Source organism: Monodon monoceros, unplaced genomic scaffold (genome assembly GCF_005190385.1).
Source record: "Monodon monoceros isolate NGI ecotype Baffin Bay Population unplaced genomic scaffold, NGI_Narwhal_1 Super_Scaffold_22, whole genome shotgun sequence".
NCBI lineage: Eukaryota > Metazoa > Chordata > Mammalia > Artiodactyla > Monodontidae > Monodon > Monodon monoceros.
The window spans coordinates 47,122,460-47,149,574 of NW_021703779.1; the positions used below are offsets into that span (position 1 = coordinate 47,122,460).

A 27,115-nucleotide genomic window follows, 5' to 3' on the forward strand; every position below is an offset into this window, starting at 1 on the left:
CTCACAGCGAGGCTGGGATCCGGAAGTCGAAGTCTAATGCCGCGAGCGCAGTCTGTGGGCTGACAGTGTTGTACTGTCTTCTCTTCTCAGATCTCCGCCGGAAGTGGAGGTAAGACACGACTCTCTTTTTTCGTGGTGAGCGCTCACCCAGCCGGCCGCGCGGAAAGGATCAACTATTTCAGGTGAAACCCGTGGCGCCCTCTGCCCTGGAATAGAGAGGTGAAGAGTCAGGTTCCTTCCAGGGTAGAAGGGCCCGGATGAAAGGCAGGGATTGCTCGCCTGTGGACATGCGCCCAAACACATTCTTGCGGGGTAGAGGGGCACGGACGCACCTCATCTGGACAGGTATAGACCCCTGGACACACTGTATGGAGAGTTACAGACCCCACTTGTGTGGAGAAGCGTCGAGTGCCCTCCTCCTTTTAGGGTAGTGAGGTTCCATTCCGTATTTTCCCGGTGTAGACAGGCGTGGACACCCCGAAGGTGTGGCGACATCGACCCCACCCGTAAAGAGACACATCTCCCTCCTCACGAGGCTGAACGGCGCAGATTTCTACTGGCGCTAAGGCACACAGATCCGCCTCAGCGCGCACCTTTTCCCTTAGGCAGAGGCTTTGATGTATTTACCCGCCCCCCCCCCGCCTGACCACCAGAATAGAGGAGCTCCGAAATTTTAATATACAGAGGAGTGAGCCTCCTTCCCTTAGCGTCAAGACCTAGAGACCTCCCTACCTCGCCCCCGTGTAACTAATTGACCGATGTCCCGCCCCCGCTCCTGCAGAGGCAGTAGACCACCCCTCCCTATGTGTTTGGAGGCACAAGTCTCATCCCACAGAGAAGCACGCAGATTTACCCCTTCTAGGCTAGAGCGAGTCCCCATTATGGAAAATCAGATCTCACCATCTCCTCCCCAGGTGCTGGCATACTGAATTTGTAAAGGCTTGACCCACCAAAAATGCCCTGCAGCAAACAACAGCAGACCTTAACCCACGAAGAGACAGTCAGAACTGCCTCTCCTGGGGTCCCCGGGGAAGAAGGGCTCAGATTTATTCTCTTTTTTAGGTAGACACAGATCATCCCTCCTCTCCCCCCTTCCCCAAGGATTTAGAATCACCAACTGTAGGAAAGGAGAGACCCCAAGGGAGCAGAGAGGTGCCCTCCAATGTTGAGAAGCAGTGACATCACTGATCACCCCATAGTGCGTGCATATGGGCTACCCCCTTATCCGAGGTAGAGGAGCTCAGATCTTTTTCTCCCTATCCAGGAAAAAACCCCACAGGAACCCCCCCCCCACCTACTGTAAGGGCCGTTCCATTGAATGTATAGCTGCATTCCCCCCTCCCCCGTGCAGAGAACCAGAGGTCCTTTTCCTTCAATATTAACACGCTGCTGACTTCAACCCGTACACGAGATAAACAGATCGTGCCCCATCCCATCTCCCATGGAAGGGGCTAGAGTAACCCACTGTAGGCAAGGTGCAGACCCCATTCACGCAAAGCTGCATAATTCCCCCCTTTGTTAGCATGGCACTAATGTCACCTTGTAGTGGAGATCGGTATATCAGTCCCATCTTATGGCCCTCCCTAGGATAAAGTGATTCAAAGTACCCCCCAGCCCCGGTCCCTGCACAACTTACAGATGTACAGACTTGTGCTCCTCTCCCATGCAGCGGAGATGCACACAGCCACTGTGCCGGTTTATCTAGTTCCTCTGTATCCTGGAGTAGAGTGACAAAAGGCATCCTGCCCTCCTCCCCCCTGTCACCAAGGAACAGACCCCAGCCATACATACAGGTGCACATTTTTCCCCCCTCCCCCAAGATTTTGCACTGACCTCAGTCCACATAGACATACAGATAAAAAGCCCTATTCTGAGGTCCCTTTTCCCCAGGGTAGATTCCTGGGATATGTCTTTTCCTCCCACTTCCAGGGTAAATGAGAACCCCCTATTTGGGGAAAAGAGGTGCAGTTAATACCCTTTGTAGAAACACATTGTCCTTGCATACCACTCTCCCCTTAGAGAGGTTTAGTTCTAGTCCCTTACCTGGGGTATCCTATATCTGATGCATTGAGGCACTGACTCCACCCAGGAAGAGAGGTTTAGACCTAATTTCCCTTTGGGTAGTGTGACACTACCTTCCCTGTAATATTATTATTATAATTAATTATACTCAGCCATACCAGGTGCCAGCTCCAGTATAACCCCTTCTCTCAGATTCCTCTAATTGTTAGGGCTTCCTTATCATGTTCTTTAACATTTTATTTTGCCTTCAGGGGGCTCAGAAGGGGCTTATAGCATTGTGGTTCCTCTCTCTGTCTTCAAATTGGTTCTTCTCTCATTCCAACAGGAAAAAAAAAAGCCTGCAGATTTGAATCTACCTGCTTTCAAGCTAGTCATCATGGTGAAACTTAGACACAGTGAGTTTCTTTTACCACTTCTTCCCAATCCTAAGCTTTAATGAATATTCATAGTATTTTTAAAAATTGCCCAGAATGGGGCTTCCCTGGTGGCGCAGTGGTTGAGAGTCCGCCTGTCCATGCAGGGGACACGGGTTCGTGCCCCGGTCCGGGAAGATCCCACATGCTGTGGAGCGGCTGGGCCCGTGAGCCATGGCCGCTGAGCCTGCGCGTCCGGAGCCTGTGCTCCGCAACGGGAGAGGCCACAACAGCGAGAGGCCCGCGTACCGCAAAAAGAAAGAAAAAAAAAATTGTCCGGACGCACAGGCTCAGCGGCCATGGCTCACGGGCCCAGCCACTCCGCAGCATGTGGGATCTTCCCGGACCGGGGCACGAACCCGTGTCCCCTGCATCGGCAGGCAGACTCTCAACCCCTGCGCCACCAGGGAAGCCCCAGTCTGTCTTTTACGTATGGTATTATTGTTGTCTTCCCAACTTCCTTTTGAGGTACAGCTCCCCTTATCCCCCATACCCATTTTACAGATAAGGAAACTGAGGCTCAGCAAGGTTAAGTGACTTGACAAAGAGACTGCAGGTGAATAGCAGTAAATACCATATTACACTGCCTATAACCCCAACACAGCCTAGCATTTTTCTTTATAAGTTGTACCTTTAAGTTGGTATCATAGATTGTAGTAGTGGTTAAAAGCATGGACTCTGGAGCCAACCTGAGTTTGAATCTCAGCTCTTCCACTTATTACTTGTGTGGCCTTGGGCAAGTTACTTACCTTCAGTCTAGTGGGGGAAGAGGTAAAAATAGTTCCTACTTAATAACGTAATAGTATTTGCCTACCAGTGTTGTTGTGAGGATTTAATGAATTAAAATAGGTAGAACACTTAGAACAGTGCCTGGCACATAGTAAGTGCTCTGTAAGTATTAGCTTTAAAGATTCAGCCTTCATTTCTCTTTGGAGTTTAGCCCCTCAGAGGATGCATACACTGTCTGCCACTGAATTATTGTCTGATCTCTCTTGAGCTTTGGATTTTTCTTACCTATGAAACAGACAGTGTGGATAAATTGCTGTTCTTTCTGCCTTCAGGACTCTTTCCCTTTCCTTCTCATCCTTTAATGGGATAACTCTTGCTTGTTTTTCAGATTTCAACTTATACATCATTTCCTCTGGGAATCCCTCCTGTTAACCTCCTCCCTTGGTTTCTACTTGTCTGTGTACCCACAGGAACCAGGGCTGTTGACTCTATGATTGGGTCTGTCTCTTTCACAACACTGTTAACTTCTCACTGACATCTGGTTCATCTTTGTGTCCCAAGGGCCCAGCATGACCAGGCATAGCTATTTGGCACTTACTGTATGCCAGGCACTAGAATGTCTCAATTAGTAGTGCTAACTCAATCCCCCCCTCCTCCCACCATGATGCTTACAGCCTAGAGGGAGAAGACAAATGTGATGCATGGACTCTTCCTTATAAGAGGGAAGGCAAAGGCAGTAGGACAGGTCTGGTTCTGTGCTTCCCTGCCTTTATCCTGCTATGGCCCAAGCAGAAAATGATAACATTTGGATAGCACACTGGATAGACTGGATGAGAATTGTGCAACCCAGTGGCCTTGTATTCTGTGTGAATTGTGGCCCTGCCTATGTAGGGCTTGGTGAAAAAAAAATTCACTTACTTTATATAATCATAAAAATTTCATCGAGAATCAGACTTTGGTTATGTTAATACCAAAAGCAAATAATCATTTTTTTCACGTAACACAAGAAAAGTGAACAAAATTAGTTATACTCTATTTAAGAATATCAAATACAAGATAATAGAATTATTATTTTTTAACTAATTTTTATTGGTAATAGAATTATTAATAGTGATGAAAAACAATAATTACCTGGTGAAATAGAGTGTATGCATACAAAGGAACCCTGGCAGTTTAAAAAAATGAGGAAGTAGTATATGGAAAGACTATTATATGGAAAAACTATTAGATGGAAAGATCTCCAGGATTTGTTAAGTGAAAAAAGCAAGTTGCTGACAGGAGTACATAGTATGTTACCTTCCCTGGGAGAAAATGGAGGGAAATAAGAATATATGTTTGTATTTGCATAAAGAAACTGAATGATGCATCACAAACTAATAAAGTGGTTTCTTGTGGTGAGGGGACTGCAGTGGCTAGGGACAAGTGTGGGAGGGAGATCTCTCAGAATACATGGTTTTATTTTTATTTATTTTTCATAATTTTTATTGGAGTATAGTTGATTTACAATGTTGTGTTACTTTCAGGTGTACAGCAAAGTAGATCAGTTATACATATATCCACTCTTTTTTAGATTCTTTTCCAACATAGGCCATTACAGAGTATTGAGTAGAGTTCTCTATGCTATACAGTAGGTCGTTATTAGTTATCTATTTTATATATAGTAGTGTGTATATGTCAGTCCCAATCTCCCAGTTTATCTCCCCCCCTTTCTCCACTGGTGACCATAAGTTTGTTTTCTACATCTGACATGGTTTTACTTTGGAACCATCTGACTGTATTACCTGTTAAAGAACAATCATACATATCTGCATTAGTGGGAAAATGGTGAACATTAAATTAAATAGAAAAACTTTACATGTGCACACAAAACAAAGACTTTCACTGTTAAATTGCAACTGAAGTCTTGATCAGACTAACTAGGATGATTGCAGCGGAAGATGGGGGAGGTGCTTCATGGTGCAGCTCCCTGCACCCTGGGCTAGAGATACCTTGGACCCAAATGGTAATGATAATGATGAAATCTGGGAAGGTTATTGAGAAGCCCTAGAAAGAGTGTTCACATACAGTTTCAACTGTTGTACATTTTTGAATGGCTATTAAAAAGGAGGGTATGTTTTATCATTTAAAAGATTTACAGCCATCAATGATTGGTGGCACAGGTATGTAATCCATCGTAATGACAGACTGGAATGTAAGCTGCACAGGGAGGGAAATAGGGTGGCCGTTGAATAAAGAACCGAGTGGCGCCAGTGTTTTGGAAGTCTCTAGGAGGTTGAACAAATGTGCTTGAAGATAGTTGAGAGGGGTGTCTGAGATTGCTTTCTGAAGTACAAGCAGTTATAGATGATGATCATAGATGTCACCATAGCAATGCGTGGGCAGGTGGCTACATGGAATGGGGATGTCAAGGAAGTGGGAAACCTGAGCGTTGGAAGGGGCCCAGTGATCACCAAAGTTGCCCAGGTTGATGATGGCAGGAGTTCAGTTGAAAGTAAAGCTATGGACTTCCCTGGTGGCGCAGTGGTTAAGAATCTGCCTGCCAGTGCAGGGGACACGGGTTCAATCCCTGGTCCGGGAAGATTCCCACATGCCGCGGAGCAACTAAACCCGTGCACCACAACTACTGAGCCTGCACTCTAGAGCCCGCGTGCCACAACTACCGAAGCCTGTGCACTCTAGGGCCTGCGTGCCCCAACTGCTGAGCCCACATGCTGCAACTACTGAAGCCTGTGCACCTAGAGCCTGTATTCTGCAACAAGAGGAGCCACCGCAATGAGAAGCCTGTGCACCACAGTGAAGAGTAGCCTCCGCTCGCCGCAACTAGAGAAAGCCCATGTGCAGCAACGAAGACCCAATGCAGCCAAAAATTAAAAAAATATAATTAAGAAAAAAAAAAGCTATGAGCTAGGTGCTTCAGTAAAAGAGGAAAAGTGACTCATAGGTGACAGGCATAGCAGCAGTCTCAAAAAAAAGCAGGATTCCCCCCTCCCCCCTCTTTTTTAACAAGAGGGAGAAATTGGTTTGGCAGTGGTGAGTCTGCAAGATACCTCCTGCACCTACTGACTCCAAGGTATTCATGTTAATATAAACTAATAGCCACCTTTCAAGCCTGCAGGTGAAGCAGTGTCCTCAGGGGAGAGCTGAGTCTCTATTAAGGCAGGAGGTTGAGGAATTGTTCCCAAGAAAAGATGGAAGAATTAAGGGAGTGCTGATCTCCTAAGCGGGAGTTTCAGGGGGCATAGTGGGAAGTCGGATGCAGGGGTAGATGGAGGATGGGGGTAGAGTCACTGCCAGGCTGTGGATACAGGGATGTAGTGGGGTGAGAGTATGGGAGATGATGGATGAATGGAGAGATCCACCTTTGAGTATTGATATGAGAGTTGGTGGATGGAGATATTGGTGGTCAGAGAGATTTAAGGAAATTCTTCAAGGTCATATAGCTAGGTAGTTATTGAGCCAGAACAGGAACCTAGGTATGGCTGGCTAAAAAATGGTAACTGTTTTCTCTCTGAAGCTATTAAAAAACAGTAACAGCGGCTCCTGGGTGTTGCAGTGTTGTGAGTGGTGACTGCACCCCTACCCTCTTCCTCGCTTCTCCTCCCCACTCCTTCTCCTCTCTGAAGCAGATGTTTTTCGCCACTTTAAGTGATGTATTTTCTTTCATCGTGTGCCTGTATCCAGTGCAGGCCCTCATTTTCCAGGGAAGTTAGGCCGATGGAAATTGTTGAGTAAAATGGCCAGACCTGGTTCCTTCCAAACCTCACATTCTTTTCATTGCAACATGAGTACTTTGGAAGAAAAGGAGACTTGGGATCTGATTTTTTTTTTGTTATGGGGAAATTCGGCCCATTCACATTCATTATGATAACTAATATGTTTGGTCTGATTTTTACCATCTTATTTTATATTTTTTGTTTGTTTCTTCTTATTCCCTTATTACTTTTAAAAAGTTTAACAAGGTAAAAAAATCCTCCACCAGGACTTAAAATTACATTGGTAATTGCATTCATATTTATATCAAGCATAACTAAATTTTTCTATCACTTTACCAAAGTTAAATAACTATTTTTGCCCTACTCTTCCAAAGTGAGACCTTTAGCATGATTTTATACTTATTTTTGCTGGTATACTCCCTCAAGTAGTTTTACCAGAAAGGGAACACAGGTGGTAATCTTTGCACATGTCTGTCTTTTACCTTCATGTAAGAGTGAAATATTGATCAGTTACAGGAATTTAACTTGGAACACGGTCCCTTGTCTCAGTACTTTGTAATGGTTATTCTTCTGTCTTAAGTGTTCAGAGTTGTGGATTTGAGAAGGCTGTCTGCTTCTCTCACATTTGTTGGGAATGCCTTCTATTTGGAAGTTTACAAGATTTTCTCTTTATCCTTGGAGTTCAGAAATTTCATCAGTGTATGCCTAGGGCATATGTCTTTTTTGTTAATCTTGATGCTCCATGCGCCTTTCTAGTCTGAAGCCTCAGTCCTGTTTTCAACTTGGGAAACTTTCATCTATTATTTTAAAAAATAATTGCTTCTCCATTTGTATCTTTTCTCTTTCTGGAACTCCTGTTAATTTAGATACTAGCTCTCCTGAGTCCATTCTCCATTTTCTGTTTTTACATTTTTTTTTTTTTTAAGTTGTGGTGTGCGGGCCCAGCAGTTGTGGCTCGTGGGCTCAGCCGCTCCGGGGCATGTGGGATCCTCCCGGACCAGGGCCCGAACCCGAGTACCCCACACCGGCAGGAGGACTCCCAACCACTGCGCCACCAGGGAAGCCCCTGTTTTTACTTTTCTTTGGATTTTTGTCCTGTTTTAAGCAAGCTCTTCCCTTGGCCTTCTAGCTTATTAATTTGGTTATTAGTGATGTCTGTTCTGTTTTTCACTACATCGATTGAATTTTTATTCAATATCAAATTTTGGGAATCTTTTTCTCACACAGTTCATTTGAAGTATCTTCTTGAATCTCTTTAAGAACTTGCAGTAGTATTTATTTATTTAATTAATTTATTAAAAAAAAATTTTTTTTGGCCGTGTTGCGTCTTTGTTGCCTCGCATGGGCTTTTCTCTGGTTGCGGCAAGTGGGGGCTACTCTCTGGTTGAAGCAAGTGGGGGCTACTCTTCGTTGTGGTGTGCGGGCTTCTCATTGCAGTGGCTTCTTGTTGCAGAGCATGGACTCTAGGGCACAGGCTTAGTAGTTGTGGCACACGGCCTCAGTTGCTCTGCAGCATGTGGGATCTTCCCAGACCAGGGCTCGAACCTGTGTCCCCTGCGTTGGCAGGCAGATTCTTAACCACTGTGCCACCAGGGAGGTCCTGCAGTAGTATTTAACTCCTCTGTTTCCTACATTAACTCTGCTTTGGCGTGAACCACCTAGTGTGATTGGGGAGCCTGTTCTCTGATAATCTCAAGCTGCTCCTATATTTGTTTGTAGCGTATATCCTGACCTTCCAGAACCTCCCCCTGTAAGAATTCCTTTAGCCCCCTTGCAAATGGTGAGAATTAAGGGAAGCCATTCTTTCTGAGAGGCCAGCTGTGAAGGAGATGACAGACGGGACTCCTCATTGAAGTGGGAAGAGGCCCCTTAAGTTGCTGGGCTTTGTTAAGGCGTGATTGTAGAAGGTGAACTCTCTCCTCCTTAAATCAAAGGGAGGTTGCAGTTTAGCTGTGTAGCGCAATTCCCTTTGGAGGCAATGACATGAGCAGGGTCAGCAGGAAGGGAGAGTTCTCTCCCCATGTGCTGAGGGCATCTACTCTGGCTTAGCTGGCTGGGACTCCTCAGAGTCCCTAACCAGAGACTAACCAGGGTCCCTAACTCTAACCCTAACCCTCAGATCACTTTCCCATGCTACCAGCCCCCCACCTCAGCCTGGTGCCAAAATTGTTGAGCTGCCCCAGCTAGAAGTTGGAAGAGAGAAAGGAGTCAGAAGCGCACCTTCAAGTTGCTCTCTTCACAGGATTCCCTTAAGAATTGTTCCAGTTTGCACTGAATACCCCGAACATTTATATCCAGTACCTCCTCTGACACTGTTGCTGCCAGCTCCGTGTCTGTCTTGTGCGCCTAGACAGACATGGTGTCTGAGGCTTCCTTAGGTTCCCAGTGTGGCCTGACCTCCATTAAGGTTCAACAAATGTTGGGTAGGTGGATGATGGCTTTTTTTTCTTTCTTTAGAAAATAAAAAGCCAGGTAAAAGTTCCAAAGGCTGCAAGAAGGTAAGTTGGTTCCATGCTCAGGTAAGGTATACCCATTGTTGGCGACAAGGTCAGGAACAGGTTACCCACCCTAGAAGAGGCCCACAAAACCAGGTAGATATTGGGTGACTCCAAACAGAGCACTGCATTGGAATCAGTAGATCTGGCTTTCCCTCCCTCTCTGGGTGGCTTCAGCAGAGAAGCAGCAGCATTTATTAAGTTCCCACCACAAGCCATGTACTGCTTTGTGCTTGGTTTACCTTGGTTAGGGATTGTCATCATCCTATTTTTTAGATGAAGAAACTGAGCCTCAGTGAGAAAGTTCTTAGGTTCAAGGTAGCACAGCTAGGACTTGAGTCTGTCTAATTCCCAAGTCCCTGTTGCTCATGGAGAGGAGGGAGGTTCAAACAGTCTTCGGCCCCAGCTCCTGGATCTCCTGGTCCTGCTGGGAAAGTTGTGGACAAGTAGGACTTGGGTCAGAGCAGCGGTTCTCAAACTTTTAACTAGCCCTCCAGAATCACCTGGAGGGCTGGTTAAAACACAGATTGCTGGGCTGTACCCTTGCGTTTCTGATTTGGTAGGTCTGTCTTGGCATCTGATAATTGGTATTTCTAACAAGTGCCTAGGTGATGCTGTTACTGTTGTTCCAAGGGCTGCACGTCCCTGCCTGGCTAGGGGAAGAAGGGTCTTTTTCTAGTCAGATGGGCAGACCTCTGGGGACAGAGCCCCTTTTGTTTGCTTCTCTCCTCTTTCCCCCAACAACTACACTTCTGAGCAGCTTTAACACCCGCTGGGAAGGGTGATTTCCTTGAGTTCATTAAGTCTGTTCATTTTTTCCCTGTTGTGTGGTGACCAGCCTGCAAAGCAGAATGGGAAGAAAGCAGCCACCAAAGTGGCCTCCGCTCCCCAGTTTGTTCACTCCAATGATCATGCCAATCGGGAGGCTGAATTAAAGAAGAAGAGGGTAAGCCCTTTCCCTTGGAGAGAGAGGGCCTGGCTTGACTGCCAGGTCTACAGAAATGTTGAAAGGCAAAGGCCAGAACTGTTAGGGTTGTTGAGGCTGTTTGTGGAAAGGGGAAGAGAGGGCGGTTGCCTTGATACTTGATTTAGTGTCTCCATTTGCTCACCTCCCAGTCCATGGCTGTCTGGTTTATGTTCTCATTGCTCCACTGGAATGACCCCTGCCAGCCTCACCAGCATGTTCTCTGATATCAGACTCATGGATAACTTTCTTCCCTCATGTTATTCAAATTCTCAGCATTTGAGACCATGATTTTTTTTTTGAAACACTCTCACTTTGGCTTTCCTGTCATCTCACTCTCCTGGATGTCCTTTCTTTTCTGCTGTCTCTTTTGCTGCTCTGTAAATGATGGAGCATCCCAGGACCTTGTTTTCTTTTCCTCTCTGGTCTTAAGTGCTTCCCGCTACTTAGAACACATTCTCTCTCAGCTTCACATACCTTCCTTGTATTAGTGTCTGCCATACTTTCCCTTCCTTCATCTCTTTGTCTTTTTCTTTCTCTCAAACCCCTTATCTCTTGCTGTCATATCTTCTCCCTTCCTGTATCCCTGCTCCTCCCACCTGTGCCATGTCACACTGTTTTCTCCCTCTGTCACCTGCTCCCTGTTACTCTTGGTCTTCCATCCCTCCCTTAGACTGCAGACCTAGTCAGCTACAGCCCTGGTGTGCGTTCACTTGTTAGGTTGAGGAGATGAGGGAGAAGCAGCAGGCTGCCCGGGAGCAAGAGAGACACCGACGCAGGACCATTGAAAGCTATTGTCAGGATGTCCTGCGACGCCAGGAGGAGTTTGAGCGCAAGGTAAGAGAGCAGTCTTTGCCCCTGGGTAGGACTGGTGTGGGTTTGCTCAAAAGCATCTTTTGCCATTGATCTGTGAAAAGGAAAGAGGAAGGGTGTGAGATTGTTGGAGGGGGAGTAGAGAATCAGTTCAGAGAGGACAGGAAACAGTAGGGACATGGAGGGAGGGTGAGAGGGAGGTGAAGAGCCTTATCTGTGACTGGACAACCCTGGTTAGGTCCTTTCTCCCAAGCTGGAACCCAAAGACTGGGGTCTGGGAGTGGGGAGGCGTTGGACTAGGGGACGGGGGAGGGAAGGAGTGAGAACGTGAGGGGAAAGTTAAGAGAAGAGTCTTCTTTCTAGTACTCCTTACTGCCTTTCTGGCATATAGTCTCATCTCACAGAATATATACTTTCCAACTTAAAGTTCCTTTTCTAATATAAAGTACACATTTTGCTTCCTCCATCCCACATTCCCCATAGATTGTTTTTCTCACTTATACCTCCCTCTTACATTCCTCCCTTATACACTCAGGTGCAATCCCAGGCCTCTAGCTGGTGCTCTAACACACACTTACAGATAGGCACACACGTGGACCATGTGGGTCTATCCTTTCTTCTTCTAGTTCCTGGCTTTGTTGGCTGATACAAGCTGCTCTTTGGTGGGCTGGGACTCACATGGCTCTCCCAGCCTCCCATGGTTGCCAAAGACAGCTCTCACTCTCTTTCCCCCTCTGGACCATTGTCTTTTTTTCCCTTTAGGAGGAAGTTTTGGAGGAATTAAATATGTTTCCTCAGTTGGATGATGAGGCCACAAGGAAGGCTTATTACAAGGAGTTCCGTAAGGTATGGAGACCCATTTCTTTTTTTTAAATTTTTATTCATTTATTTATTTTTTGACTGCGTTGGGTCTTTGTTGCTGTGCGTGGGCTTTCTCTAGTTGTAGCGAGCGGGGACTGCTCTTGGTTGCAGTGCGTGGGCTTCTCATTGTGGTGGCTTCTCTTATTGCAGAGCACAGGCTCTAGGCATGTGGGCTTCAGTAGTTGTGGCACACGGGCTCAGTAGTTGTGGCTTGTGGGCTCTAGAGTGCAGGCTCAGTAGTTGTGGCGCTCAGGCTTAGTTGCTCCGCGGCATGTGGGATCTTCCTGGACCAGGGCTCGAACCCGTGTCCCCTGCATTGGCAGGCAGATTCTTAACCACTGCACCACCAGGGAAGTCCCAGGGGCGCATTTCTTAAGGCCCTTTAGGGAGGGCATCAATCCAGTCCTGTCTCCTCTCTGCTTCTGTTTTTCCTAAGATGGAGACCTCTTCTTTCATGGGCCTGTTGATTGCTACCCAGTTCTTTCCCTGCCTTCATCCCTCATTCCCTGCCCTGCAGGTGGTGGAATACTCTGATGTGATTCTAGAAGTCCTGGATGCCAGGGACCCATTGGGCTGCCGCTGCTTCCAAATGGAGGAGACTGTCCTGCGGGCAGAAGGCAACAAGAAGCTGGTCCTGGTCTTGAACAAGATTGGTGGGTATTGGGCAGTATTGGGTAAGGCAAGGCAGGGACCAGGACTTGTTGAAAAACTAGCTTGGACCAGACCCTGACACCCAGCAACTCAGTGGTATCCATAACAGTTGTGCAAAGTAGGAATTCTTGTTCGAGTTTTTAAAGCCAGGGATTTGAGAGGTGAAGTCACTTGTCTAAACACACACACACCACACACACAGTACAGCAGAAGTTGGGAATGGAGTTAAAGCCTGTCTGCCTTTCAGTCCCCTGTTTTTGCCATTTTGAGCTTTATCTGTGACTGGCCAACCCTGGAGAGTTCCTCTTTTCTCCCAAGCTGGAACCCGGACACTGGGGCAGAAGAGCACATCGGCTCACGAGTCACTCAGGTCTGGGTCTCATCCCAGTTTTGCTGTCTGTTTTCTCTGGGATCTTGGACAAGTCATGTCACCTGAGAGCTTCTGTTTCTCTAGGTGTAAAATGGGCTGTGATTGTCCCAATCTCACAGGATTGTTGGAGAATTAATGATAAAGTGCTTGGTACATACATGTTCAGTTCTTCATAAATGGTAGCCATTTTTGTCAAGGTTATTCCTGACATTTGGCCCAACCCAGAATGATCCAGGGAGGGGTGGGAAGCACTGTCTTTGGGAGGGCTCTGGTACCCTGGGCCCCCTGGTCTGGAAGGAAGGCATCTAGGACCATACAGCTGTTTACCCATTCTCTTTGAGGAAACAGAGGCCTCCTCAGGGAGGGCCAACTGGTCCCCTAGACTAGACTGTCCTTTCTAACTCTAACCTGGGGACTGGACAGGGACTGTCAGTGCTAGGGAGATATCTGTTGGCAGGAGGTGGGCCAAGTCTTGGATGTGAGTGGCTGCATCTTTGGAGTGAGCCATCGAGGTGATGTTCTCCTTTCCAGTCCTCTCTGTTCCTATTTTCCCCAGACCTGGTCCCCAAGGAGGTTGTGGAGAAGTGGCTGGAATACCTTCGGAATGAGCTGCCAATTGTGGCTTTCAAGGCCAGCACCCAGCATCAGGTCAAAAACCTGGTAAGCTGGGGCCAGGGACATCTAGCCTCTTTCAGGGTAGCCTGGGGCTACACTGTTTTCTAATTATATTATTAACATAGAAATGTGTTTTCAATGTAAGATATTAAAGTATACAGAAACATTTGTTGCTTTGGTGGAGAGAAACTGGGTCCTGGGGGACATTTGTTTTTTCAATTTTGCACCAGGTATAAAACTTATTTATTTAAAAAAATAAAGTAGAAAAAATAAAAACAATTACAGTTGACCCTTGAACTAAACAGGGGTTAGGGGCATCCACCTTCTGCACAATGGGAAATCTGTGTATAACTTATAGTTGGCCCTTCATATCTGCAGTTCTGTATCTGCAGATTCAACCAACTGCAAATCATGTAGTACTATAGTATTTACTAGTGAAAAATTTGCGTATAAATGGACCTGTGCTGTTCAAACCCGTGTTGTTCAAGGGTCAACTGTATAGATGGAAGCTTGAATATCCTTACGCTGGTACCTCTAATTCCAATCTCTTTTATCCATACCCAGAAGTAACCACCATTGTTAGTTTGGTGTGTATCCTTCCAGATATTTTTCTGTGCTTTATATTATATGTGGATGTGTTTATAAAGAGAAAATAGTGATTACGAGTATCATATATGTCATCCTGCATTTTGTTTTTTTTTTCTTGAAGATCTTTCTATAGAGTTCTACCTTTTTGATGCTAAATAAAATTAGTTTCCAATTTTTTTTATCATTATAACCAGTACTACAACATGTACTCTTACACGTCTTGGCTAGTGGGCAAGTGTTTGTGTAGGTTGGGCACTGAGAGGTAGAGTGGCTGGGTCATAGGCTTTTTGCATTTTGCATTTTCCTAGTCACTGACAAATTGCTCCCCAGCACCCCACCTCCTCCACCCCCACCCCTCACTGGCTGTACCACTTTATCTTCCCACTAATGGGATGTGTGAGAGGGCTTATTTCCCTACACCCTTGCCAACATTTGATATCATTAAACATTTAAATCTTTGTTCATCTGGGAGAAACATGATATCTCCTTTATAATTTTTTGGCCTTTTTCATGGCAAAAATGTGATAAGCATCCTTTTTTAACAGTTTTCTTTCATTTGTGTTCCACTTCAAGGATATAGTTCCTTAATCTGTTTCTTATTAATAGATATTTAAGTCAATTCCTATTTTGAAGTACTGTGGTAGGTAAGTAAGGACAGAAGAAGAGCCGAAAGGGCATTGTAGGCAGAGGAGGTAGAATCAGGAGTAAGGAGATGGAGGCCGAAATGACCTTGACCTGTGTGAGGAATCAAGGGAAGGTAGACTTTATGTGGGCCAGGCACCATCTCTTCTCTCCACAGACAGGGAGGCAAACGTCCGCACTGTGTAGGCGAGGTTCACTGAGGCCCAGAGAATGAAATCAGAATTTGCCAGGCACACGCCTGTGAGAGGCAGAGCTGAACTCAAACCTGGCCTGCCTAGAGGCAAGGATGCTATCCTGCCCCTGCTGAGGGAGGCAAGAGACAGGCAGGGACAGAGAAGACTGGAGGTGCAAAGACAGTGGAAAAATAGGCCTTGTGGAAGCACGGAAATGGCAGGTATTCAAGGCCTATGTGAGAAGCCCTCTGCTTCAGGCTGGGGGTCTCAGTGATCACGGGGAGGCGGCCCTGAAAGTTGGAAATCTGAGCTGAGACCACATCTCCCACCTGATGCCTCTTCTATAATACCCCTCATTTTCCAGAATCGCTGCAGTGTGCCAGTGGATCAAGCCTCTGAGTCACTGCTGAAAAGCAAAGCCTGCTTTGGAGCTGAAAATCTCATGAGGGTTCTGGGGAACTATTGCCGCCTGGGTGAAGTGCGCACCCATATCCGTGTGGGCGTTGTGGGTAAGGCCTTGGGGGAGGTCATGGGACCCAGGCTTCTTCCTTGTGCAGGGGCTTCATTGGGGCAAAGGATTCTGGGAACTTCATGTTACTTTTGTGGGGGGAGGAGAGGAACTGTTCAGGAAGGGTCTTGTGATTTGTAATTTGGATAGGTGGACGTGGGAAGGCATACTCAGGATCACCACCATGGTTTGAGTGTTAGAACCATGAACCAAAAGTGCGGGGCCAGGCTTGGAGTTGGCCCCATCTCATTCTACCAGAGCTGTGGGAGGGAGGGGTGAACACCTCCCTTTCATAGATAAGAACACTGGGGCTCAGAGGAGGGAAAGGGACTTGTAGGACTCAGCCCTGGGTGAGACAAGGCAGAGCTGAGGCTCAAACCTGGAACCCAGGGTACTGAGGGAAGGCTGGTGGGAAGGGAACAGGGAAATTGAGAGAGGCAGAGATAGACCCGCAGGGAGAGGAAGTGAAGGTGGACACTGAGAAAAAGGTATAGATTTGCATACCTGAATAAAGACAGAAGATTTGGGAAGCCAAATGGTGGGATTGGTGGGGAGTGGAAAGGGAAGACAGATGTGAATGACAGAGGCATGCAGAGAGAGGGAGATATGATCACAAAGAAGTGTGCACAGAGACTTGCAGAGAAACATAAGAGGGCTAGAGACCCTCCCATGTAAGTAGAGAGGCAGACATGCATACCCAAGGAAAGAATGAGTGAGTCAAACACAGGGATAGAGAGAGATTCAGAGGGAGATACACATAGAGGCAGGAACAAAGATGCAGACACAGAGGAATGCACCCCCAGACCTATGCACACATACAGATCCACAAACACATGTACACATCCACATGTATGGAGACATGTACAGACCCAGAGGCAAAATACATGCAGACCAAGCTCTTCCCATACACTCACCCAACTCCGCTTCCCTTCCCCAATGAAATAGAGCCACGGAGAGACACGTGCCCGGATACACTCGACCCTCAGACATAGTCACACCCCAGAGTCACAGAGACAGATACACGTCTATGATGAGACGGATATATATGTATATATAGACAAATAGAGATACAGAGGGCATTAGGGAGGCACAGAGAAAAAGAGACACAGTGGAACACGTACGGAAGGACATACATGTAGAGAGACAAGCCCATGAAGAGAAGGAACATGTACAGAAAGAGCTGAGAGGAGTTGACATAAAGGGAATTACAAAGAGGTAGAATTGGTGGGGTGGGGAGAATTAGAGAGAAAGGACAATGGCCAGAATGAGATACAGTGAGACAAACCGGCAGAGAAAGAGGTGCTTAGATACACAGAGATACACAGACAAAGAAAGATATGACAGAGAAAAAGATGGAGTGAGAAAGACAGAAATAGGAAAAGCAGTGGTATTTAGAATGAGAACAACCAAGAGACAGAAGATATACGAGACTTCTATACATGAGGGATATATACACAGGCACATCTGTGAGGGGGCAGTACATGTGTAAGTTCTAGCACACAGAGAAAGAGAATGGTGGGAATGAGAGACCCAGTGAGGAAGAAATAGACAAGGACATCCATAGGCTGAGAGGTGCTCACAGATGCCCAAACAAAAAAAACACGCACCACAGGCAGAAAGCTGCCCAGAGACTGACATCTGGAGATGAGCTCCCCCCACCCCCTGCCAGGTGAATTATATACCAGGATGGATGATTCTGTCTTACAACATTTCCCAGTGTCCACCCTCCACTGGATTTTGTCACAGAGGCCTTGCATTGAGCGTCTTTCCCAGGCTGTTTGTAGGTAGGAGGTGAGTGCCACATCGAGAGAGAGGGACACGTCTAGCCAGGTTGCTCACATATGGAGGAGAGGGGTAGAAAGACCATGGAGGGGGTTGGTCAGGGCCTTGGATGGGAAGGCAGGAGGCCAGGCTCTGTTTTTGGCTCCCCCATGGCCTGGTCACACTGCCCCTGCCTGGGCCTCCCACACACAGGCTGTCCCAGATATTCTTGAGGACCCTTCCTGCCCTGAGCCATCTGCTGCTCCTTTGTAGGCCTTCCCAATGTTGGGAAGAGCAGCCTGATCAATAGCCTGAAGCGCAGCCGTGCGTGCAGTGTGGGAGCCGTTCCTGGGGTCACCAAGTAAGCACCTGCCTGCTCCCCCACTTCACAGATCCTTCACCCTACCATTCCCCCAACTCCCACGCCTTCAGCCCCTGTCCCTTATCTTGGACCAGCCTTTGATTCTTCCCTGGACATGGGAGTCTCACTAATAGCCCTCATTTACCTGGCACACCCTGGCTGTGGGTCAGGCACCCAGCGGGGTGTTTCCCCCACTTAGCTCCTTGAAGCCTCCCCGACACCATGCAAGATTGGGCTCTGAATAAGCAGCTCCACTTCCTCGGTGAAGCAACAGGCTCAGAGAGTCAGAAGCTTGCCTGTGGTCCTGCAGCTCAGTCCCCGGTGGTGGAGGCTAGACTAGAATCAGACCCCATATCTCTCCGCCTTCACCTGTGTGCCATCTGTCCCACCCCTTCTCTCAACTGGGTGCTTGGAGCCTAGAGGATGCCAGGCACATCTGGGCTTATCACCGCCCTGTGTCCTCATATCTCCCCTCTCCCACCCCAGGTTCATGCAGGAGGTCTACCTGGACAAATTCATCAGGCTGCTGGATGCCCCGGGCATTGTCCCAGGACCCAACTCGGAGGTGGGCACCATCCTGTGCAACTGCATTCATGTGCAGAAGCTGGTGGATCCTGTGACCCCAGTGGAGACCATTCTTCAGCGCTGCAACCTGGAGGAGGTACGCGGGCCTCTTGCTTATGCCCTCCCCTGCTCCAAGGGCCCTTCGTTCTTCCTCATGATTTTTCTTCTTCCTCTCTTCACCAGATTTCCAGCTATTACGGTGTCTCTGGGTTCCAGACCACTGAGCACTTTCTGACTGCAGTGGCCCACCGCTTGGGGAAGAAGAAGAAGGGGGGCATATACAGTCAGGAGCAGGCAGCCAAAGCTGTCCTGGCTGACTGGGTGAGGTGAGGAGGGGGCTAGGCGTAAGGGTGAAGCCTGCTGGGAGTCAGGCTCCACGAAGGGGATCATCTGTGTTCACTGCAGCGGCGGGGCAGCCTAACTTCTTGGGTAGGGAAGTCCAAGGCACCAGGTCACATCCTGCTTGGCAACTTATGCCCAGTGATTATCCAGCAGCTCAACCTCTTGTTCAGAAGCAACTGTCTGGGTTTTCTAGTTGACCCTCACTGTTTCTGACCTGAGAACTCATTCTCTTTTTGATTGGTCATTTGTTGTCTTAATGAGATCACCAATTTCTTCCCACCTCCCAATTCAGCGGGAAGATCAGCTTCTATACACTCCCACCCTCCACCCACACTCTGCCTGCCCATCTCAGTGCTGAGATCGTTAAGGAGATGACTGAGGTCTTCGACATTGAGGATACTGAGCAGGCCAATGAGGACACCATGGAATGTAAGTAAGGGCGAGTAGCTTGGCCTGCCTGGCACCTGGTCCTGCCCTAGTAGAGCCACACAGACCTGACAACAGGTCCTACATTTGACCTCCCCCTGCTCTGGCTCTACTCTGACTTGGGGAAAACTGTTTAACTAGCTTTAACCTTAATGTCTTTTCCCACAAGGTGGAGAATTGTAATCTGGGTCATGGGAATATGGGGGTGGGGTGGGGTAGGGAGGCAGCTGGTTGTGGGCTCTTGGTAGATAGGAAAAAAATCAGCAAAGTACCTGGAACATGGTGAGGTATTTACGAAGTGTGAGGTTCCTTTCCCCATCTCTTGAGGCCTGGAGTGGACTGAGATACTCCTCTCAAAAACCCCTTCTCTCATTTTGGTCCAGGTTTTGTTACAGCCATTGCATGTCCATTTCTAGATTTTTACTTTTATCCACATTGGCAGGTGAGGCATCTGAGACACACAAAGGTGATATTTGCTAAATGGTGCATGGTCATTGACAGGCAGACGTGGCATTCAAACTAGCTCTCTGGCCTTGTTTTGAAGATTCTCCCAACTCAGTATCTAAGTGGTTAAAAGAATGGACTGCCTGGATTAAAATTTGAGTTTTGTTAGTTGTGTGGTGCTGTACACACCTGTGTGGAGAGTTCTTAAGCTCTCCATGTCCAATGATGTCATCTGTAAAATGGGGACAATAGCACCCACCTGATAAGATAGTTGTGAAGACTTATTTGATATGTAAAAACACTGCCTGGCATATAGTACATGCTTGGTAAATATTAGCTGTTATTAAGATGGTTATTTGTTGAGGTATAGAGGTATGACTTTCAGAAACTCCTGTAGGAAGTTTGTTCTCTTCAGATGCTCTACCATCTGCAGCTCTGGTTGATGGCTCCTTTCTTCTCTATCCCACCCAAGAAAGGTCCCCAGTGATCTCTGGGCCTGTCTGTGGACACTCTGGGGTAGTGAAGAAAGCCTTGGCTGGCCTGGCTTCTAGTTACCCTGTTTCTCTTGAGGGCCAGTAGCTTTCCTTCTCTGGCCCTTTTAGTGTGCTTGGATTACAAATGAGGACAAGAGGCTTGCCTACCCCCATGTGGCTTTGGGCAAGTCAGCCCTTTTTCTGAACTTTGCTTTTCTATTAAGTGGGTAGTTGGGAGGAATTAGTGCTCACATTTTTATGATGATGCTTGACTCTGGCTGTGTGTGAGGGCAAGCAGGGCTCTGGCAGTGAGAATGTACTTTGGCAAAAGATTGAGGTCCTGGAAATTGAGAAGAGGGAGTGGTTAATAGTGAGAATTTCCTAGTTGCCCTAGTGTTGAATCTTGAAGAGTGATTAGGTATTAGAGGCCCAGGGCAATGGACACATTTGTGGTTTGCAGTGGAGGCCAGCTCTAGGCAAGGCACCAGAGAGAGAGGGAGAGAGGCCCAGTCCTGGGGAGGGAATCCCAGTAGCTGCCATTTACAGAGCAGTGTCTCAGGCCAGTGCATTTCAGGTACCCTCTGCTGTAATTCACAGCAGCCCTTTGTTATAGGGCTTGTGGCATTCTCATTTTCCAGATGAGGAAGCTGAGGCTCCAAGACCAGCTCCCAGCAGGCGAGTACCCTACTGCAAAACCCACATCTTGAATCCTTTGTCATGTGGCCTCCCAGCAGGAATAAAAGAGCCTTCCCTCCTGGCTCCCCTGGGCAGCGTCCACATATCCTTTCCACTGAGGCCTGACCAGGGGGCTAGTAGCAGGGAGGAGCCAGGGCCCTTACAGTGGTATTTATTGTGTTAAAGGCTTGGCCACTGGAGAACCTGATGAGCTGTTGGGTGACATGGACCCGCTCGAAATGGAGATCAAGTGGCTCCATTCTCCTATGGTGAAAATAGCAGATGCCATGGAAAATAAAACCACGGTGTATAAGGTACCTGTTCTCTTTCTTCATGGCAACACTCTCCTCTACCCCGGGCTCTGGGAAATGGTCAGTCCCTTCCACCTGGCTCCCACAAGGTCCGCCTATAATACTGGGGAGATGCGGGTTGTTCATTCATACCCTGTGGGCTCCCTGGGTGCTAGGCAGGGTGCATCCTTTGCCAAGCAATGGCAGGTCCAAGGAGGAGGCATGCTTTCTCAAGTAGCTTTCCCAGCCCAGCTCTAGCCTAGAGAACAGGATCCCTGTCTATCCACCCGCTTCTTCAAGTTACAAACCTGGGCAACCCTGATTCTTCCTTCCTTCTAACTAGTATCCTGGATCCTATATACAGTCAGTCACCAAGTCTGTGGCTTCTCCTTCCTAAATCTTAAGAGATGCTCTTGGCCTCTTTCTATTCCTACCATTCCTGTAACCCTAGCCTAACCTTCCAGTTGTCTCCCACCTGGACATTTGTTCCATATGGCAGGTCCCAAAGGTCACCTGCCCTTTCATGGCTCCCTAGGATCAAGTAGATATGCTCTGCTATGATCTCTGGAGGCTTTTTCAGCCTCTACGTCTGCCAGTCCCCCATCGCTGCCCTTCAAGAGGTCACAGTTTAGTGGTTTCAACCACAGATATCTACACTGTGATGGGAGACACACAGGCTGGGGTTGGGGCAGAGGTTGGGAAAGCATGGATCTAAGGGCCCTAACTAACCTATACTACTTGTGGGTCAGGGAAGTATTCCAGGAGGCCTTGATGCTTGTGCCACGTCTTGAAGGTTGAGGAATTCTCTGGGCAAGGGGGGCAGCAACCTGTGGTCAGGGGCTCAGCCTGTGCGCGTGCCAAGACCCAAAAGGGTGAGAGCGTGTTATTTTGCAGAAATCACTAGTGGTCTGAGGTGGCTGGAGTGAGGGTAGAGGCGGGGAAAGATGAATCTGGTGTCAGATCATTGAAGGCCTTGAGTTTGACTTTAAACCATGGGTAATAGGTAAACACTGAAAGTTGTTTATGTTTTGTGGGGGAGGGGAGGCAAAGGGTTTAAAATTTTTTTCCCATTTTGTTTATTTAAGATATTTTTTTGATTAGGTACATGGTATAAAATTGAAAAGGTAGGATATTCCCTGGCGGTCCAGTGGTTAGGACTCCACGCTTTCACTGCTGAGGGCCTGGGTTCAATCTCTGGTCCGGGAACTAAGATCCCACAAGCTGTGTGGAGTGGCCAAAAAAAAAGGAAAGGTAAAGGGTATACAGTAAAAGTAAATCTCTCTCCTGCTTCTCTCTCCCAGCCACCCTGCCCCCTCCTGAGTGTCCTTTCAGAGCTACTCCATCTTTATACACACATATATATAAAAGCAGATAACAGATCTATTTCAATGCTTTTTTAAAAAATTTTATTTATTAATTTATGTCTGTGTTGGGTCTTCATTGCTGTGCATGGGCTTTCTCTAGTTGTGGTGAGTGAGGGCTACTCTTCGTTGCGGTACATGGGCTTCTCACTGTAGTGGCTTCTCTTGTTGTGGAGCACGGGCTCTAAGTGTGCAGGCTTCAGTAGTTGTGGCTTACGGGCTGTAGAGCGCAGGCTCAGTAGTTGTGGCACACAGGCTTAGTTGCTCCGCAGCATGTGGGATCTTCCCGGACCAGGGCTCGAACCCATGCCCCCTGCATTGGTAGGCGGATTCTTAAACACTGAGCCGCCAGGGAAGTCCCAACAGATCTATTTCAATTCAAATAGTCGTATGCTGTTTTTATTGTTCTGCACATTGCTTATTTCACTTACAAATTCATCTTGTAGATTGTTCCACATGATTACTTAAAGAACAGTCCTTCATTTTTAAAAAAGAAAATTATTTATTTGGCTGCATCAGGTCTTAGTTGTGGCACATGGGATCCTCACTGTGGTATGTGGGTTCTTCGTTGCAGCACGAGGGCTTCTCTCTAGTTGTGGCATGCGGGGGCTCAGTAGTTGTGGCACGTGGGCTTAGTTGCCCCGCGGCATGTGAGATCTCAGTTCCCCGACCAGGGATCGAACCCATGTCCCCTGCATTGGAAGGCGGATTCTCAACCACTGGACCACCAGGGAAATCCTCTGTCCTTCATTTTTGATGGCTATATAATATCTGGAAGGGTTTCTTAAGCAGGGAAGCAACATGGTCAAGTTTATGTATTAGAACTACCACTCCAGTGGCTGGGGTAAAAATCAAGTTGGAAAGAAAGGAGCCAGAGTGGAGGTAAGAAGTCCAGGAAGGAAACTGTTGCCTGAGCTCTGTAAGAGATGATGAGGCCTGCATTGGGGCAGTGGTAGGAATCACACCATTCCCATCTTCACATAGTTTCGAAAGTCCCCCCAGTGCTTACAGGAAAATCAGTTTAAAGTTGTGAGTTTAAGGCCATCCCCTGATATTTCTCACTGAGCCCATAAGCCCCAGAACATACCATTTTTCCTCAAGGACCAGCAGTAGTTCCCTACTCCATACTGCAAATTCTAGGCTCAGGTTCAGGGCCCTGAGTAGGGCCACTCAATTGCACAACTCCATTTAGGAGTGCTATGTTGTGAATGGTGCCCCCTCCCACCCCCGCAACCCCATAGTTGTACAGTGTGGTAGCCTTGCCTTTTACCCACTGTAGTGTAGCAGGTAGTCATACATACAGAATCCTGACTGCTTGGGTTCTCATTTATTCTACTGCTTACTAGCTGTGTGACCTTACGTGCCTTGTTTGTCAAAGACATTGTTTCAAGGATTAAATGAGTTAATACACAGGTGTGTGTGACTACATGTATACATATACATATGTATGTATATGTATAACACACATATATGTGTATGCTTAGAAAGGTACGTGGCACATAGTGAGCTTCCTGTCAATATTACCTTTTACTGACCACATGTACATTCTATTACAGCCAAATAGACACCCTTTTGGGTGCCCAGGTATGCTCTCTGCTTTTCCAGTGTTCAGTAAGGAATGACCCTTCCATCAGCAGAAGCATGTTGACCACCACCATCCCCTCAGCGTCTGTCACTTATGCTGCATTTCTTTGGTGGGCACTTACTACATTCTAACTTGAGGTGTGGTTGGGTTTTTTCCTCTTTAGCCTGGTTGCTTCCCGAAGGTGGGACTGCATCCGAGCCATTTCTCCATTTCCCCATACAGAGCTAGGCACAAAATAGGTGTCAGAACATATTTGTTAAATTGAGTAAGACCTTGAAGGGTCACTTGAACAAAGAATCATTGAATACAAATTGTCATTGACAAGTAATTCTGCTTTTTCATTTTATTCTTGTAAAAGCCATGCAAGCTACCTACTGTCCACCCTTATTTGACAGATGAGCAAATTGTGGCTGAAAGGATAACTAAGCACCTGCTAGTCTGTGGTAGAGCCAGACTTGAAGCTTATTAGTTCTGTGTGGCTCCAAGGCTCCTGTTCTTATGCAAGCCTATCCCTGCCTCCTCTGCAGAAGTCTTTGGAGGTACTCTGGGGACCCAGACCTCACTGTTGTCCTTTCTTTCCCCAGATTGGAGATCTCACTGGGTATTGCACCAATCCAAACCGTCATCAGGTGGGGTGGGCTAAGCGCAATGTGGACCTTCACCCCAGGAACAACAGCTCAGTGGATGTCTGCCCAGTGGACCGCCGCCCGATGCTACAGAGGATCATGGAGACAGACCCCCTGCAGCAGGGCCAGGCTCTGGCATCTGCCCTGAAGAATAAGAAGAAGATCCAGAAGCGTACAGGTAGGGGCACCTGACCACCCCCCTGTGCTCCAAAAAGAACCTACCTGAGGCCTTAATTAGGGGCTCCTGAATGAGCATCTCCATGTGTCCAGCCCCAGGCCAGGGTTAGGGGGCAGGGAGGGGTTAGGAGGCTTACCTGCTAGCACAGTGGTTCTCAAACTTTATCTTGTATTAGAATTGCCTGGAGGGCTTATTAAAACACAGGTTTCTGGGACCCACCCCCAGAGTTTCTAATTGAGTAGTTGGACCTTGGGTGGGTGGGTGGCAGGGCGCTGAGAATTTGTGTTTCTAACTGGTTGCCAGTTAGTGGTGATGTTGCTCCTCTGGTAACCACACTTGGAGAACCACTGGCCTAGTTTTATGTATCAAATACCCACCATTTATTTATCACCTGCTTTCTATGTGTTAAGAAGCTTTCAGGCTATATATGTTTACTTTATCAATAGGCGATATACTCAAAATCCAAAGGGTACAAAAGAATATACAATAAAATGTCTCCTTCCAATCCCGCAGTCTTCCAGGCGTCCCTCCAGAGGCAACCAGTTAATTTCTTGTATCTCATTCCTGAGATAGGTACACAGGCAAATATCTGTATATTCTTTGTTCTCTTTTTGTAGACAGAGGCTAGTCTCCTGAACATATAGTTTTGCCACATCATTTTTCCACTCAATATATATTATAGATATTTCCCCATCAATTCACAAAAGAACTTCTCCCTTCATTTCGATGGTGGTCTGCTATATGGCTGGTCCATTTAGGTCTTCATGCTATACTAATTTTCACTAACTCATTGCAAAAGTCTTATTCTCATTTGGTAAGTGAGGAAACTGGGGCCCAGAGACATTAAGTGACACACTCAAGGTATTTGATGGGGCCAAAATGCAAACCTAGATTTGACTGATCCCATGAGCCCTGTTCTTTGAACTAGACTATGTTCATAACCATTCGCTCTTGGCCTGATTCCACGCTGAGTCCTGGGAATACAGAGATGAATTGCCCTTGAACTGCTGGTCTTATTGGGGAGTGGGGAGGAGACGAGAAAACAGACATTGGCAACACAAAGTGATCACTGTGAAGACATAGAAAGCACAGTGCGGGAACCTAACCCAGCCTGGAGGTCGTGGTGGGGTAGGGATGATAAGAGAAGGCTTCCAGAAGGAGGTGATGTCTGAGGGGCATCCTGAGGAACAATAGGGTGTGGCTGGAGGATGGAGGTGAGCATTCAGGCTCAAAGCCCCTACTGCCATCCTGCTCCTTTGCCGTGAGAGCTTTGAGGGTCATGGCAGAGTGCTAATAAGTTCAACACAGTAAAAGAAAACAGCTGTTTTGATACTAGGAAGAGAAAAATACTTGAAGCTCAGTACTCTGACACTCTGAGATACAAGCTATTTTGGGGTGATCATTTCATAGGTAGACAAATGGGTCTTCCTGTGAGGCTGAGCAGTGGCTGCCATTAGCTCACCAGTTGTTTTGTTTAGTGTTGGGTGGGGAGGGGGCGGTTAGGGAGCCAGTTTGGGAGTTTGGTGCAGACCAAGGTAAATGTAGGCTAGCTCCTGCAGGCCTCCTGTTGGCAAGCCAGCCACCAAGTGACTGCCCATTTTTCTCCATCTGCAGATAAACTCGCCAGCAAGCTGTCTGATTCCATGATGTCCGCCCTTGACCTCTCTGGCAATGCTGATGACAGTGCTGGTGACTGATCCACTGATCTCACCTTCTTCCCCCACTCCAAGCATCAGTTCCAGTGGAAATAACAGATGAAATGGTTTGCTTCTCCCTGAAATTAAAAGAGCCCCTTCCCCCAACCCCCCTTCCCTCCATTCTCCAGGAAAAAAAAGTCCCAAGTGTCTGAAACTGACAAACCCAATACCCTTATTTAATCTGTACTCTGTTTTCAAAAGAAATTAAAAAAAAATTATCAGCAGATCCCTTATGCTAACAATTTATCCCCCACCTTATAGGTTGGGCTGGTTGGAGGGCCGACCCCTCACAAAACCCTCTTGGAGAGCTAAACATGCAACTGGAGGCTAGGCTGCTCGTAGATCTGGGGCTTCCTCGGTGGTGGTGGGGGTGATGATTTCCTTACCAGTCTACAACAAAGCTCAGCGGCAAGACATCCCTGCAATGGGCTGCAGGTCACACATCTTCCTCCCACCCAAGCCCACAGATCCTCGCTTGGGTGGCAGCAGGATTAGGGGGAACAGTGATGAGCCTTCTGAGTCTCTGGAAGGGTTTAGGGATAGAATAGAGGAAAGAAGACAACACACAAGCCTGGCTGGTGCTGAGGTGTGGTAAGCACTGCCTGTTCACACAAAGGGGAAGTAAGGTACCTCTTGGTAGGTTGCTGCTGTGGGGCATTTCTGGGCAGACTGTGAGTTGGAATCGCTTGAACTGAAGCACTCTGGCTGGGACCCGTCATTGTGTGACCATGTCTCACCCAGCACCAGCATTTGAATTCCATGATTCAAAAGAGTT

At 47.4% G+C, this 27,115-nt stretch overlaps 1 protein-coding gene across 3 annotated transcripts; it reads left to right on the forward strand.

Annotated features, from left to right (window-relative positions):
* GNL3L (G protein nucleolar 3 like) lies at positions 1–26,566 on the forward strand. Of its 3 annotated transcripts, none has more exons than XM_029240134.1 (16): positions 1–109; positions 2,348–2,417; positions 9,335–9,375; positions 10,211–10,318; positions 11,057–11,173; positions 11,912–11,995; positions 12,528–12,663; positions 13,588–13,691; positions 15,414–15,558; positions 17,592–17,679; positions 18,166–18,340; positions 18,427–18,569; positions 18,878–19,014; positions 20,790–20,917; positions 24,424–24,643; positions 26,258–26,566. In XM_029240134.1, exons 2-16 carry the CDS (start codon positions 2,399–2,401, stop codon positions 26,338–26,340), a joined length of 1,728 nt encoding a protein of 575 aa, XP_029095967.1. In that variant the 5' UTR covers positions 1–109; positions 2,348–2,398; the 3' UTR covers positions 26,341–26,566. The 3 variants fall into 3 exon arrangements, with proteins under 3 accessions (XP_029095967.1, XP_029095968.1, XP_029095969.1); XM_029240135.1 differs by having other exon boundaries at positions 19–182; XM_029240136.1 differs by lacking the exons at positions 1–109; positions 9,335–9,375 and having other exon boundaries at positions 2,374–2,417.
* The last annotated feature ends 549 nt before the right edge of the window (positions 26,567–27,115 follow it).

Bases quoted from the DNA above. Each gene is read 5' to 3' on its own strand.
- GNL3L (XM_029240134.1), top strand. The intron at 11,996-12,527 runs GTATGGAGACCC...CCTGCCCTGCAG, and splicing joins ATTACAAGGAGTTCCGTAAG to GTGGTGGAATACTCTGATGT. The intron at 15,559-17,591 runs GTAAGGCCTTGG...GCTCCTTTGTAG, and splicing joins TATCCGTGTGGGCGTTGTGG to GCCTTCCCAATGTTGGGAAG.